Source organism: Rana temporaria, chromosome 4, assembly GCF_905171775.1.
Source record: "Rana temporaria chromosome 4, aRanTem1.1, whole genome shotgun sequence".
Classification (NCBI taxonomy): Eukaryota; Metazoa; Chordata; class Amphibia; order Anura; family Ranidae; genus Rana; species Rana temporaria.
This window is the reverse complement of record NC_053492.1, coordinates 402,038,844-402,054,827: the sequence shown is the minus strand read 5'-3', so window position 1 is coordinate 402,054,827 and position 15,984 is coordinate 402,038,844. Positions and strand designations below refer to the sequence as shown.

Genomic DNA, 15,984 nt, shown 5'->3' with positions numbered 1-15,984 from the left:
AGGAAAAGCATTCCTTTTCTTCTGGTTCATCCACAACTATAAGCCCTGTTGGACATTTATGGAAATACATTTGGTAACAGTGGACTTTGATACAATGTGCGGCACTTCATTTATATACGCTCTCTTTTCAGGTTTTTATTGCTGTGATCAAGTCAGGGAAGTTTTTCCTCCCTTTCTGTGTATTTGACAGAAAACAGACAGAACAGAAAGCGAGGGAATTTCTATTGGGAAGACAGTAAGAAAACTAGTAGAGTGTGGAAAGATTAGATTTGTATTGAAAATATATATAGATGGAGCAGCGCTAAATCAAAATGTAGCAATGTAAAAATATAATAATATGGACTAATTCAAATGTTTTTAGCTTTTTTGCACATTTATTTATCACTGTGTATGCATTTTAGGAATGTGATTCTTTATTATGATATTGCACACATTACACTTTCAACTTTTGAATTACTCTAGATTAGATTTTTATATTGGTACATTTTGATTTAATGCTGCTCCATCGCTATATATTTTAATTTTTTTTTTCATTATTGGTGTTGGTGACACTACTATAGCTTTATATCCACTATTGCACTGCATCCTAATATTTTTGTTATCTATACACTGAGTAGCGCATAGGTACCCTTCTATTTTTTACTTAGATTTGTATTGCTGTTTGTGTTCCCATCTATGACTCCATTCATTTACTGTCTAGGTCAGGGGTCTCCAAACGTTTCAAACAAAGGGCCACTTTATTATCCTGCAGACTTTAGGAGGGCCGGATTGTGGCCAGCAGGGGCAGAAAATGTCCCATGCCCAGCACCAGTGAGAATAAATGTGGCCTCAGGGTTTGTGGTCAGTAGGAGGAGGAGTAGGGCCCCTATCAGTAGGAGGAACAGTATCCCATCATTCATATCAGTAGAAGAAATAGAGCCCTCTTGTTGGTGTCAGTGGAAGGAATTGGGCCTCATATCAGTTGGAGGAATAGTGCCGCAAGGGCCGCATAGAGGCTGGCAAAGGGCCACATCTGGCCCCGGGGCCGCAGTTCGGAGGCCCCTGGTCTAGGTGATGAGTGCCACACAAAGCAGGGGACATTTACAGCATTTCGTTCCAAACAAAGGTTCTTTTGTTTTTAATCAGATCTTTGTGTATGTATGTATGTATGTATGTATATATATATATATATATATATATATATATATATATATATAGGCCAAAACAACTAATCGATTAATCAACAACTAATCGATTATGAAAATAATCGATTAATCGGCCAGTAACATAATGGGGTTAAAACAACTAAAATTAGCCTTTTATAGTACAAAAAAGCAAATCTCTACTGTAAATGTTACTTTCACTGTCCCACAGTAAAAAAAATGAACCCCTTACAGTAGCGATTATTTGCTCTTTTTGTTTTTTTAACCCCATTATGTTACTAAATATGTCAGGCCTGGGTTCACACCTCTGTTTTTTGGTGCTTTTTGCAGAAACACACTACAGTTCATTTACATGTTTTCCTATGGGACATGTTCACGTCCATGATTTTTTTTCAGCTGCTGCGTATTTGGAAAGGGCAAAGACTTTTTAACGCAAAACGGTGCTATTTTTTATTTTTTTTATTGGTTCAATATACTTCCATGGAGAAGCAAGCTGCAGAAAAGAATGGAATGTGTTTTTGCGGCAATTTGTGTTTTGTAATCTGCCCAACAACAAATTGGCCCAAACATTTTTAAAAATGATAATTTTTCATTTTTAAGGCCATTACCCGATTAATCGAAACAATAATCAGCCAACTAATCGATTATGAAAATAATCGTTAGTTGCAGCCCTTTATATATATATATAAGGGCAGCAACTAACGATTATTTTCATAATCGATTAGTTGGCCGATTATTGTTTCGATTAATCGATTAATCAGATAATAGCCTTAAAAAAAAATGATTTTTTTATTTTTTTTGGGCCAATTTGTTGTTGGGCAGATTACAAAACACAAATTGCCGCAAAAAAAACATTACATGCTTTTCTGCAGCTTCTCCATTGAAGTATATTAAACCAAAAAAACAAAAAAAAAAATAGCACCGTTTTGCATTAAAAACTCCTTGTCCTTTCCAAATACGCAGCAGCTGAAAAAAGATCATGGATGTGAACGTGTCCCATAGGAAAACATGTAAATGAACTGTAGTGTGTTTCTGCAAAAAGCACCAAAAAACAGAGGTGTGACCCAGGCCTGAGATGTTTAGTAACATAATGGGGTTAAAAAAACAATGATAAGTACAAAACGAGAAAATAATCGCTACTGTAAGGGGTTCATTTTTTTACTGTGGGACAGTGAAAGTAATATTACAGTAACGAGTTGCATTTTTGTACTATAAAAGGGCCAATTTTAGTTTTTTTAACCCCATTATGTTACTGGGCGATTAATCGATTATGAAAATTGTAATCGATTAATTATCAATTAGTTGTTTCGGCCCTATATATATATATATATATATATATATATATATATGAAACAAAGGTTCGAACTCTTTCTCCATTTATCTAAAATAAATAAAAACATTTTGGCTGGAGCTGGACATTGAGTCTATACAGTACATAAGTATTCAAAGTGTCATTTTATATATCACCACTAGATGGTGCCATGGCCAAAGTGAATTAAATCACAGCCATTATAATACATAAACTATAAGGACATTACTGGAATTTCCAGCCTAAAACCCCCTAAAAAATCTAACAAAAACAAACAGCTACATTGTGATACAATCTTAAAATCATTTACTTACATTTTCTATTACAAATGTCCATTCTTTGTCTTCAAACTCTTCTGCATGTGGGTCCTAAAACAGAAAGAACAGTTTAAAAAGGTTTACATGACAAGGCCAAGGTGGAAAGAATTCCTGAATTCAAATCAGTTGGCTGAGTGTAAAGAATTCTCCAACTATTCAGTCTTGCTTAAACGGCAGGAAGGGTTATAATCCCTGTAAGGTTTATTTTTTGCGATCTGTGTCAAATTGTGGAGATTTCCCTTCACTTCCTGTCCCATAGCCAAACAGGAAGTGAGAGGAAATCCCTGCAAACTAAGGGAATCCTAGGGCACCAGAACTAGTGTCCCCTTTGGAAGATCTCTATGACTTTTCTATAAACAACCCAAAATTTGGATTTTCTTTAACTTTCAATGATAATGGTAAACAGGTCAAATAGAGAGGGTGAATTGCCTTAGTGGGGGAACAGGCAGCCATAAAACCCTGACCGGGGGTTCTAATCCCTCTCCACTGGATCCAAAACTCAAAAATAAAAGTATTGCCTTTAGCTGTACTTTAATATGAACAGGAGGCATGTACTCAGCATATCAGCATGCATATCCTCTGCTATGACCCAAAAACTACTAGTTTAGATCACAGGAGAAATTCCTGGACTATAAACTTGTCTTGTGACACAGATACAAAATGTCATATACTGCCTCCGCCATTCCTCACAGATTCGGAGTTGCTCCTGGGACCATCAAGGGGTGCATTGGACTTGTAGTCCAAAGCCGATCCCGTTCTTTAAAGTGGATGTAAACCCGATTTATTTTTTATTTTATTTTTGCTGTCACAATGTACAGTATAAGATTTCCTATCATCTGTGCCCAGTCTCGCCACACAGCGTTAATCCAGCTCTGAGTAATCCCCTTTTCTTTTTTCAGTGAGATAAACGGACAAACAGGAGAAAACTTTTGTCCATTCTTCCCCCTTGCTGTGAATGACAGGTTATTTACATATCTCATGCCCTAGCCTGAGACAGGAATTATTTTTTAATCCTCACCCCCACTCCTTTTCTGAAGTCATCTGGTTACTTTTCTGGATTTTTTCTGGATGTTAGTGATCATAGCAGAATTTAGTGTAAGGAATACATAGGAAAAAATGCATGTTGACATCACGACTCCACCCAGCGAGCTACAGGCAACAGACCCACCCACAGAATCTGCAGTTTTTCAGTTCTTATAACAGACAGAGGGGAGACATTTGACAGGTAAGGATACTTGCTGGAGGCATGTATATCCCTATAGATCAGCACTATGGCAGTAGTTTAGAAAGGATGAGAGTGGGTTTACATCCACTTTAAGTCGTTTTGTGTTTCCATTGATTTATATGGGTGGAAAAGCATTTCCCACGTGGACAAAACCCCTTGGACACCAGGCCTTATGCATAAAGCATCTACATTCACAACAGAAATTATCTGTACAACACACCAAGGCAAGACCAACCAAACTCGTTCAATTGCAGGCCAACAGCCAGAAAGCACAATTGTTTGCAAATATAAATTAATAGGAAACCTATAGAGAGAGAAATCGGAGAGCTGTCACGGTTGACATCCTCAGAAAGCCATTTGCCTCTCTAACTTCACACCTCATTACTTTCTGAATTCCTGGCCTGAGTAAAGTCTGGTTTTGACGGGTACCTCCTTGAATCACCACAGTGAACTACCGGAAGTTCTCCCCCCCCGCCCGCAACCTTCTGGGGCACGTGACATGTCCTAGAAGGCTGCAGGACTATTCACAAAGTGCCAACGCACTATTCCCAACGCACGTTTCTGTAAAGATGGCTGTGTATGTAGGTGGGTGATGAAGAGACCACCGACTGGAACCATGAATAGTCAGAGAGAGAAATGTCGACATTACACCAAGATCGCCAAAATGGGTCCAAACTCCAAAGCTTTATTCAGCGATCACATCATTACAGCAAACCACAACGTTTTGTAGCCACGCAGGAGCCCTTCATCAGTCATGTGACGTCACTGAGTAAAGCTTTGGACCCATTTTGGAGATCTTTGTGTGCTGGTGACATATCTCTCTTTGACTATTCACAAAGTACGGCGCGGCCCGTGCGATTGCAGTGAGCAGCCAGTTGTGACACTGTAAGGCGTCAAAGCCGGCTGTCCACAGTAAACATGCCAGTGCCAGGGACCCAAAGAATGGTGGAAAAGTGGTTCGGGGGGGTTGGACCCCTGGACAGGTGAGTGTCCTTTTAATAAACGTCAGCAGATACAGTCTTAATTTTTTCGTACATGATGGAGAACAGAATCACTCATTTATATTTCAAACTGTGAAACTGTAACCATCACGATGGAAGTCTCTTGCTCTCTGCAGACATTTTCATTCATTTTAAATTACAGAGGGTGCAACAAGAAGACCCAGAATCCCAGCACTGCAACAGCAGTAATGAGATCAACGTGAGGAGGTAGAGCTGAAAACAAATCGGCCAGATGTCACCAAAGGAGTCCCTGAGATGTGCAAAAAGACAATGGGGATTTCCCAGTTGCAACATCCAGCATCAGCTTTGTGCCAGTGGGGCCATTGAGATATAAAGAGTCCTATATCTGGCACTATTATACTCTGTATTATGTACAGGGCTTTTTTTCCATTAGGAACTTGGGGGGGGGGGGGGGACGCAGTTCCAGCACCGAATGTACGCAATGGCAAGGAGTGTTGGAGAGTCTATTGATGTAGGCTGCTGGGGGTTCTTTTGTTGCTGGGAGGAATCTATTGTTGCTGCAGGGGGGAAGCTATAGTTGCTGCAGGGGTGGAAGCTATTGTTGCTGCAGGGGGGAAGCTATAGTTGCTGCAGGGGTGGAAGCTATTGTTGCTGCAGGGGTGGAAGCTATTGTTGCTGCAGGGGGGAAGCTATTGTTGCTGCAGGGGGGAAGCTATTGTTGCTGCAGGGGGGGAAGCTATTGTTGCTGCAGGGGGGAAGCTATTGTTGCTGCAGGGGGGAAGCTATTGTTGCTGCAGGGGGAAGCTATTGTTGCTGCAGGGGGGAAGCTATTGCTGCAGGGGAGAATCTTTTGCTGCAGGGGGATCTATTGTTGCAGGGGGGGGGGTCTACAGTTGCAGGGGGAGAATCTACAGTTGCAGGGGGATCTGTCGATAGGAGATCTATTGTTGCTGGAGGATCTATTGTTGCTGGAGGATCTATTGTTGCAGGAGGATCTATTGTTGCAGGAGGATCTATTGTTGCAGGCTGCAGGGGATCTTTTATACTGTTTTTCTTGTTATCACTAACAAATTCCATACAAATTATTTAGCACCACAAAATGATAAATGGTTCTGTATTCTCTAAAAGGGGAGGTACTGGGAGGTGGGTATGAGGTGGAACCAAGGGATGGTGCTTGGAGGTAGGTAGGTGGAGGAGCCAAGGGGTGACTGTCAGCGAGTACCTACACCTATTCTCTGAGAAGAAAATGCCCTGATTATGAACCTTACTGCAAACCTAAAGGGGGACAATCAGAAAAGCAAACTATTCAAGACTTACTGCTACTGAACCATTTATCATCTAATGCAAAAAAATCTGTTCAGATCTCTGTTTTTCATATTGGATATTTTAGTGTTTTGCTCAGAAGCTCACATTCAAGTACTTGGCTTTACTGAATGCTAGATGACACGGATGATATACTTGAAAAAGGGAAAACTGGCATTTTTCCAACAAGATTTCAAGTACAACAAAATACTGACTGGAATAATAGATGTTTAAAGGCTCCCAAGTGGCCTATGTCTTCCAAACATAGAGCAGAGCTACATCAGCAGAACAGCGGTGTATGATGTAAAGACAGGAAGCATACGGCAGACTGATGCAAACACACCAAACACCGCGCCAGCTGGTGAAATATCAGACACATATGTGCAGTGACTTGCGTTTTTCTGCACCTGATCCAACGCCAGTCACCAGGAGGGAACAATTGTTTTCTATGTGCCGTTTACACCACGACACTGGGGTTATGTGCGGTACAAATAAATGCAGACATGCTGCACCTTTAGAAACAGTAAAAAGCTGCGCTACAATGCAAGGGACCAATACTGTGATCAGTCCATCATGTGACCAAGTGCATATACCAATATTAAAGCATGTGACCATAATTAAATGATATTGAGATCACAATAAATACACTTGAAAAATAATTAAATTAAAAAAACATGATATCAATATAAATTGGGAAATTTGCCAGGAAGTTGTAAACGCATCCAAATGATGGAAGAATGAAAAACAGTCCCAATTCTCAAAATCAAAAATCCGTGATGGAATTAAGTGATGAGGAATATTGAGGGATGAAACTCAAAGTGATCATGCAAACACTCGAGCTCCGCCACCATCTGAATAAACCGCTTACCAGAGGCAAGAGGATGTCAAGCCTATCATGAAGTCCGAAACCCTCCAGTGGATGTACGAGATCCAATTCGATGGAAAAAGGTGCATGAATGCGACTCCCAGATAGTCCAAAAATGTAAGAACACTTAATAGTGTAATACAGTACAAAAAGATTTATTTAAAAACCATATATCACACTTACGACAAAAACGATATTCATTTCCATAAAAAGCTGGCCGGCCTGCAGATGCCTGTCTCTTGGCGATGACGTCGGTACGTTCACCTCCCGACGTACGTTTCGTGTCAGGTACACGTCGTCAATGGGGAACAGTTCCCCCAAGCACCTATTTCCATCGAATTGGATTTTGTACATCCACTGGAGGGTTTCGGACTTCATGATAGGATTGACATCCTCTTGCCTCTGGTAAGCGGTTTATTCAGATGGTGGCGGAGCATGGGTGTTTGCATGATCACTTTGAGTTTCATCCCTCAATTTTCCTCATCACTTAATTCCATCACGGATTTTTGATTTTGAGAATTGGGACCGTTTTTCATTCTTCCATCATTTGGATGTGTTTACAACTTCCTGGCAATTTTCACAATTTATATTGATATATATATATATATATATATATATATATATATATATATATATTTAATTATTTTTCAAGTGTATTTATTTTGATCTCAATATCATTTATTTATTTATGGTGACATGCTTCAATATTGGCATATGCACTTGGTCACATGATGGACTGATCACAGTATTGGTCTCTTACGTTGTAGCACAGCTTTTTACTGTTTCTTTATCTATTTATGTTCATCACATGATAGAGCTGCTGCCGTGTCTCTTTTTTGCTATATATAGTTAGCGCAGTATTTTCTTCCTATTTTCCATGCTGCACCTTTAAACAGTGAATCAGACAGCGCAGTGCCGAGACTTAAAGTGAATGTAAACCCAAAATGTTTTATTTATTTTTTTGATGTCACAATGTAGAGTATAAGATTTCCTATCATCTGTGCCCAGTCTTGCCACACAGAGTTAATCCAGCTCTGAGCAATCCTCTTTTATTGTTCAATGGAAATTAACAGACTTCCAGATAAAAACCTGTCTAAATAAAAAGTCCTTTCCTCTCTCCTTGCTTTGAGTGACAGGTTATTTACATATCTAGCTTGGACATGTTTATCATATGTTATGTTTATCATAATATGAGGTGATCCACAGTTCATTGTATATTACCAGGATGTGTTATGTGGGGGAGGGGCGGATTTCTCACTTTTTATACTGTGGATCACCGCATATTATGATAAACATAACATAACATATGATAAACCTGTCCAAGCTTGATATGTAAATAACCTGTCACTCAAAGCAAGGAGAGAGGAAAGGACTTTTTATTTAGACAGGTTTTTAATCTGAAAGTCGGTTCATTTTCACAGAAAAATAAAAGAGGATTGCTCAGAGCTGGATTAACTCTGTGTGGCAAGACTGGGCACAGATGATAGGAAATCTTATACTCTACATCGTGACATCAAAAAAAAGAATACACATTTTTGGGTTTACATCCACTTTAAATAGAGTGCAACTTTGCTCACTCTCAAAAAAGTTATTAAAAAAAATTTAAAACGTACAATGAGCAGCTCCAACGGGATGTTGGTGATGCTTCCACTATACCGGAAACTGCCCTAACAGGATCTAATGAAAGTCTAAAGTATCAACGGTTTCAGGGATCCAAAACACTGCATTGTGTCACGGGCTCCATGAACCTTGCCGTAAAAGCATGAGATCAGGCTCAGTAAATCCCATGAAGCACTGGAAAATCACTTTATTCCATATTTTGTCAGAACCTGCAGATTCCCCATTTCCTGGAACTTCCAGGTCCAGTTGTATGGGCAAATAAGGGGAATAAAACAATAAGGAGATGCAACTTTGGCAGGCAAATTTGCAACATTTGACAAACTAAAGAGTAAACCTGGTAATTTTTCCGATATATATCTACAATGGCATCACACTTTTGTGTCACAATTTGGTTTGCTTTCTCTTTAGTAACACGCCATCTCATCTGGAAACGCTACGTTCTGTGATCAAACTATTATCACTGATCTACAAGGAGTTGTTCCAGTCAGGCCTTGCTCTATTGAACGCTGTAGAATGAAGTGGGTAGTCGATGTCCCTAACTTACAGGGGGGCGACTAGGACGACATGTGGGATTACCCATTTCATGACCTGGTGTCCATCAAAGGCAGACTGATGCAAGTTTCTTCATTATATTTATTTTACACCTGCCAGATTGGTTGGCATTTACCAATCCCTGTCTGCACATTGTTGGGGCTGTACCTTCGCCTCGGCCGATTTTTCACATATTTTTGGCACTGCCCATTAACCACTTGGCGCCCAGAGGCTGTCATATAACATCCTTGACTTTGTGGGGCTATATCTGAAGGATGCCTGCAGCTACAGGCATCTTTCAGATATCGGCATTTTCAGCCGGCGATTCCATACACCATAACAATGATCATATCGGCTCTTCCACCGCTTGATCGTTCTTACGGGCGGTGAAAGGGGACGTCCCCCCCTCCCACCACCCTCCGGTGCTTCTACCGACTCACCGCTGCAATCAGTGAGTCGGAGAACGGATCCGCCATGTTATGACGTCATGCCAGGCCTCTGCATTTGAAAAAACGGCGCCGCCTTGGCTGGGAATCGGTGATCGTTTTTTTAATTTTTATTTTAGGCCTCCCAGCCTAGTGGTGAGATATGGGGTCTTATTGACCCCATATCTCACTGTAAAGAGGTCCTGTCATGTCATATTCCGATTACAAGGGATGTTTACATTCCTTGTAATAGGAATAAAAGTGATCACAATTTAGTCACTCCCCCTTGCTCGGGTGAACTGTCCAATCCCGAGCGAGGGGGAGTGTCTATACGCAGCGCGGCGCCAATCATTACAGCGATTCAAAGTTGTAATGTTCCCAGCGTATTACACAGTCGGCGGCAGCGGGGATGCAGGTAAGCGGGACAAGCCTGCATGGGGGGAGACGCTGGATGGGGGGAGACAATGGCTGGATGGGGGGGGAGACGCTGGATGGGGGGAGACAATGGCTGCATGGGGGGAGACGCTGGATGGGGGGAGACAATGGCTGCATGGGGGGAAAGACAATGGCTGGATGGGGAAAGACAATGGCTGCATGGGGAAAGACAATGGCTGCATGGGGAAAGACAATGGCTGCATGGGGAAAGACAATGGCTGCATGGGGAAAGACAATGGCTGCATGGGGAAAGACAATGGCTGCATGGGGAAAGACAATGGCTGCATGGGGAAAGACAATGGCTGCATGGGGGGAGACAATGGCTGCATGGGGGGAGACAATGGCTGCATGGGGGGAGACAATGGCTGCATGGGGGGGTGACAATGGCTGCATGGGGGGTGACAATGGCTGCATGGGGGGTGACAATGGCTGCATGGGGGGTGACAATGGCTGCATGGGGGGTGACAATGGCTGCATGGGGGGTGACAATGGCTGGATGGGGGGAGACAATGGCTGGATGGGGGGTGACAATGGCTGGATGGGGGTGACAATGGCTGGATGAGGGGAGACAATGGCTGGATGAGGGGAGACAATGGCTGGGGGGAATACATTGCTGGATGGGGGGTGACAATGGCTGGATGGGGGGATACATTGCTGCATGGGGGGAGACAATGGCTGGATGGGGGGAGACAATGGCTGCATGGGGGGAGACAATGGCTGCATGGGGGGAGACAATGGCTGCATGGGGGGAGACAATGGCTGCATGGGGGGAGACAATGGCTGCATGGGGGGTGACAATGGCTGCATGGGGGGTGACAATGGCTGCATGGGGGGTGACAATGGCTGCATGGGGGGTGACAATGGCTGGATGGGGGAGACAATGGCTGGATGGGGGGAGACAATGGCTGGATGGGGGGAGACAATGGCTGGATGGGGGGATACATGGCTGCATCTGTGGGGGGACATCGCTGCATTTGGGGACACATTTAAAAAAAAGTATCGGTATTCGGTATCGGCGACTACTTGAAAAAAAGTATCGGTACTTGTACTCAGTCCTAAAAAAGTGGTATCGGGACAACCCTAGTTACATTGGTCCAATGCATATACCATACCTTGCCTTCGCCCCTGGAAGATGGAAATCACTGAAGAAGGCATTGCTATTCCAGTGATCTCCACTAGCTTTTGCATTCTGGATTTGGAGCGGCTGGCCTCCTGCATTCTATGGGTCAGCTCAGCATAGAGACCACTCAACATTAGCACAGTTCAGAGAATGCTTTGCATTTATTCAGAAAATGCAATTCATCCTCTGAATGGTGCCTGTGCTAAACGGCCAACCTCCTGTGTTCACAATGCAGGAGAGCAGCTGCTTGGCGCAAGCAAGTGGAGAACACAGGTGTAGCGGTGTCTACTTCAGTGATTTAAAGCTTTTAGCAGCATCATCCAGGTATGTCATATACATAGTTATACAATGCCAATGCCTAGAATTATTCTGTAAGCTATAAAACACTGAGGGTTTAATACTTCTTTAACAATATTTATTAAGGCCCCTTTCACACTTGTGCGACTTATCCTGCGACTTGGGACAGCAAAGTCACATGACAAGTCATACCCCATGATTTCCAATGAGTACCATTCATATCTGTGCGACTTCAAAGAAAAAATATCCCTGCGTCGGTGGTGTCACTGGAAGAAACAATAAAGGACCAAAGCTCTTCACTCAACGGCTACCCATCCTACTCGCTACAAAGCTCACTTCCCCCTTTTACCACAAAGCGCCCACTCTGTCCACACCCCTCCCCAGTACAGTACAGAGCTCCCCTCTCCACCGCACACAGAGCTCCCTTTTCCTTCTTCTCCCCCTAGTACACAAAGAATCCCCCCTCCTCCCACCACAGTGAGTACACACAGAGCTCCCACCGCCTCCCTCTCTTCCCAGTACACAGAGCTCCCTTCTCCTCCCTCTCCCCCCAGTACAGAGTCCTCTACCCCCTATAGAGAGCTCAGCTCCCCCCACCCCAGTATGCAGAGCTACCACAAGCACACAGAGCTCCCCCCTCCAACCCACCCCATCTATTTACCCAATTCTTCAGTGTTCCCTGCTCCTCCTGCACCAAGGGGGCACTGTCACTTGAGGCAAACTGTAATCTCTAAACACAGAATCCTGCACAGGAAATTACTTCTGTGTTTACAAGCGAAAGCGGGCAGAGGGGATCGGCTAGTGCTGGAGGTGGCAGGACAGAGTACCGTTTCACTCTGGACTAAAACAAAAAATAAAGTCCTGCTGACAGGGGTGGCACTGCAGTCACTCCTGTCTGCTGCAGCTCCCAGTGTGCCATCCATCCTGCGCATAGAGCCGGTGCCCACGGCACGTGTGCCTTTTGCCCACCGCTTGTCCTGGCTCTGGGCGGAAATGCTAAACACTTAGCCATTGTGCTGACCATTACATTAGAAAAACAACAGTGTTGTGGATATGGGCAATATGCCCTATAAGAGGTTGAACTGGGCCTTTTAAACACATGTAAACAAAAACAGTGAAAAAGAGTGAGGTCTCGTACACACGACCGAACATGTCTGCTGAAACTGGTCCGTGGACCAGTTTCCGCGGACATGTCCGACCGTGTGTAGGGCCTAGCGGACCGGATTCCTGGCCGAGCGGACAGGTTTCCAGCGGACAAAAGTTTCTTAGCATGCCAAGAAACTTGTCCGCTGGAAGCCTGTCCGTCGGACATGTCCGATGGTCAGTACGACTCATCGGACATGTCCGCTGGCCCGAGAACCCCTGCATGGTGTCGAAGTGATTCGACGCATGCGTGAAAGCATTGAACTTCCGGGTTCGCGCACGTCGCCGCGTCATCATCGTCACCGCATATTCTGTCCACAGGGAATTTGGTCTGATGGACACATCAGACCAAATTCTGCCAGCAGACATGTCCGATGAAAACGGTCCGCGGAACGTTTTCATCGGACATGTCTGGCCGTGTGTACAAGGCCTGAGGGTTGTAAAAATAATACTTTTGACCATGTATCAGAAATTTGGCTTTATAGATCAAAAAACTGTACTTGGTAGCCAATGAAATAAGACTAATACCGCTCTCAGCATCCAGACTGTTGAAAGTAATTTTAGATATAATACTAACCTTAAAGAGGGTCACAGTGATTTCCACATTCTCAGGAACAGGCCACACAACTACCCCTCTGTATGGGTTCTTTATTCCAGGCTGCCAGCTGTGTGCCTGTAAAATAAGAGGAAACAGATTTAAAGACACTTATCTGCATTTACAAGAAGTCTTAATAAATGTTTTAGGAAGATGTAAATATAATCACGATAATAAAATGTCATATTCAAGCAGTACATACTTTGTACTTTAGAGCATCAACAATAGTTGGTGGGTCTTCGTCAACAAGGAAGTGCAAAAATAATAATGACGTGCAAAGTGTAAAAAAAATCAGTTATTTCTTTAGTGTGTTACCAAACCTTAAAGAGGAGTTCCACCCAAAAATGGAACTTCCTCTTAACCCACTCCTCTCCCCCTTGTAATTTTTTTTGGGGGGGGAGTGGGGGCTTCAGGAGAAGGGGACTTCCTGTCCCACTTCCTCCTTCCGCCGAGGGGCTGCTAAGGCGATACGTCATATCGCCTTTTGGCAGCCCCTCCCTGTAGGCGATCGCCTGGGACACGTGACAGGTCCCAGGCGATCGCCTGTCCAATCAAACAGCGCAGCCCGGGGAGGGGGGGAGAGGAGCGGACCCCCGGCCGGCGTGTCGCTGGAACGCTGGAGCAGGTAAGTGTCAGTTTATTAAAAGCCAGCAGCTACACTTTTTGTAGCTGCTGACTTTTAATAAACTTAAAAAATGGGTGGAAAACCCCTTTAATACAGACCTGGAGAAATCTCAGAGATCTAGTAGCCAGCTGAAAAAGTTAGGAGCCAGCAAACTGCAGCCAGTGCCATGGCGATCAGTATTTACCAATCTTAATTTGATATATTTACAAAAACTAACCTTGATTTAATCAGCCACACAGGAAGTGTATGGTTTTCAATTAGTTGACCGATTGTGAAAAAGCAGCAGTAGACCAAAATCATTCAATATAACTAAGTCATTAAGCTCTTTTTCACACAGGTGGACCAATTGGGTCTGTCAGTTTTTCTTAGGCGGGCCTGCTCAGACCATTTATTGCCTTTTATGGAGCAGCAGATATAAATAGACACGTGTCCGTTTACACCAGCCGACATCCGATCCAATCCCATCACTAAAAGCTGGAGATCCCCCATCCGTGTGGCGGATTGGATCGGAAGACAGTTGAATGTAAATGGGCAGGTGGTCCGTTTACATCCAACAGGCCACAGAGGAAAGCGGGTTGTGCCTTTTGTATGTCTTTTATTTCTCTTTTTATTTCAGTTTTTTTTCTTTATTAGCTTTTATTCTTTGCTTTAATAACCGGATATTGTATATGAAGGGACACGTGTGTGTCTATTGATTTAATATGTGTATTTTTTTAAACAAATTTTCTATTCTATTTTTCTATACATTGTATTAATTTTCCCATGTATTCCCTCATCTAGATCAATTTTCCAGATAATTGATTTTAAAATGATTGTGAAATACTCAGGATTCCAACACAACGACCACAAACACACCTCCAAGATGACTACTGCCTTGATAAAGGAGCTGAGGGTAAAGGTGATGGACTGGCCAAGCACGTCGCCAGACCTAAACCCTATCGAGCATCTGTGTGGCATGCTCAAATGGAAGGCGGAGGAGCGCAAGGTCTCCAACATCCACCAGCCCCTTTATTGAGGAGTGGAAGAGGACTCCAGTGGCAACCTGCGAAGCTCTGGTGAACTCCTTGCCCAAGAGGGTTAAGGCAGTCCTGGAAAATAATGATGGCGACACAAAATATTGACACGTTGAGCCCAATTTGAACATCTTCGGGGTGTACTTACTTTTGTTGCCAGCGGTTTAGACATTAACGGCTGTGTGTTGAGTTATTTTGAGGGGACGGCAAATTTGCACTGTTATACAAGCTGTACACTCACTACTTTACATTGTAGCAAAGTGTCATTTCTTTAGTGTTGTCACACGAAAAAATATTTACAAAAATGTGTGGGGTGTACTCACTTTTGTGAGATACTGTATACATGTGTCTTAAATGTGCTGTGATCAAGGCTAGAGTTGTGGAAACATGTTAGCTATTTGCTTTTACTGAACCATATTTCAATAAACTCCAAAAGGTATTCCAGAGTGGCCGACTCTTCGTTTGTTTGTGTCCATGTCTGCTCTGCATAAAAGGACACAGACCTGGTCAGGACGGGTCAGCATGGGCCCCATACGCAACAAACAGTGATGACACCTTTCAATCAGAACCAACATTAACTTTTTCAGCAATTTGAGCTACAGTAGTTCTTCCATTGGATTAAAATGCACAGGTCGTCTTCATGTGCATCAGTGAGCCTTGGACACCCATGACACCATCTCCAGTTTGCCTGGAACATCCCACAAGGGGTAACATTTTAGAGATGCTCAGTCGTCAAGCCATACAACTTGGCCCTTGTCAGTGTCAATCAAACCTTACACTTTCCTATTTTTTTCTGCTTTCAACACTCCAACTTCAGGGACAACATGCTCAATTGCTGCCCGATATTTCCCACCCACTTTCAGGTGTCATTGAAACAAGATAATCAAGATAATCAATGTTATTCACTTTACCGGTCAGTGGTCATAAGGTTACAATGAATTGGTAGAAGTGGAGCTTTGCACTGTTAACAGTTGAAAGTCTGCATAAATTCAGGGATTACATTATTTTCCATTTATAGATATAATTTATTCTGACTTTTTATATATTTAAAGTGATTG

General features: G+C 43.1%; 1 protein-coding gene across 5 annotated transcripts in view; it reads right to left on the bottom strand.

Moving 5' to 3' along the window:
- Positions 1–15,984, bottom strand: part of EHBP1 (EH domain binding protein 1) — a 636,728-nt gene that overhangs the window by 505,160 nt on the left and 115,584 nt on the right. For all 5 annotated transcript variants that reach the window (XM_040351212.1, XM_040351213.1, XM_040351215.1 and 2 more), the window contains exons 4-5: positions 13,271–13,366; positions 2,766–2,819 (exon numbers count right to left, since the gene is read on the bottom strand). In XM_040351212.1, coding sequence (XP_040207146.1) covers positions 2,766–2,819; positions 13,271–13,366 — 150 coding nt within the window. The remainder of the gene's footprint in view (positions 1–2,765; positions 2,820–13,270; positions 13,367–15,984) is intronic.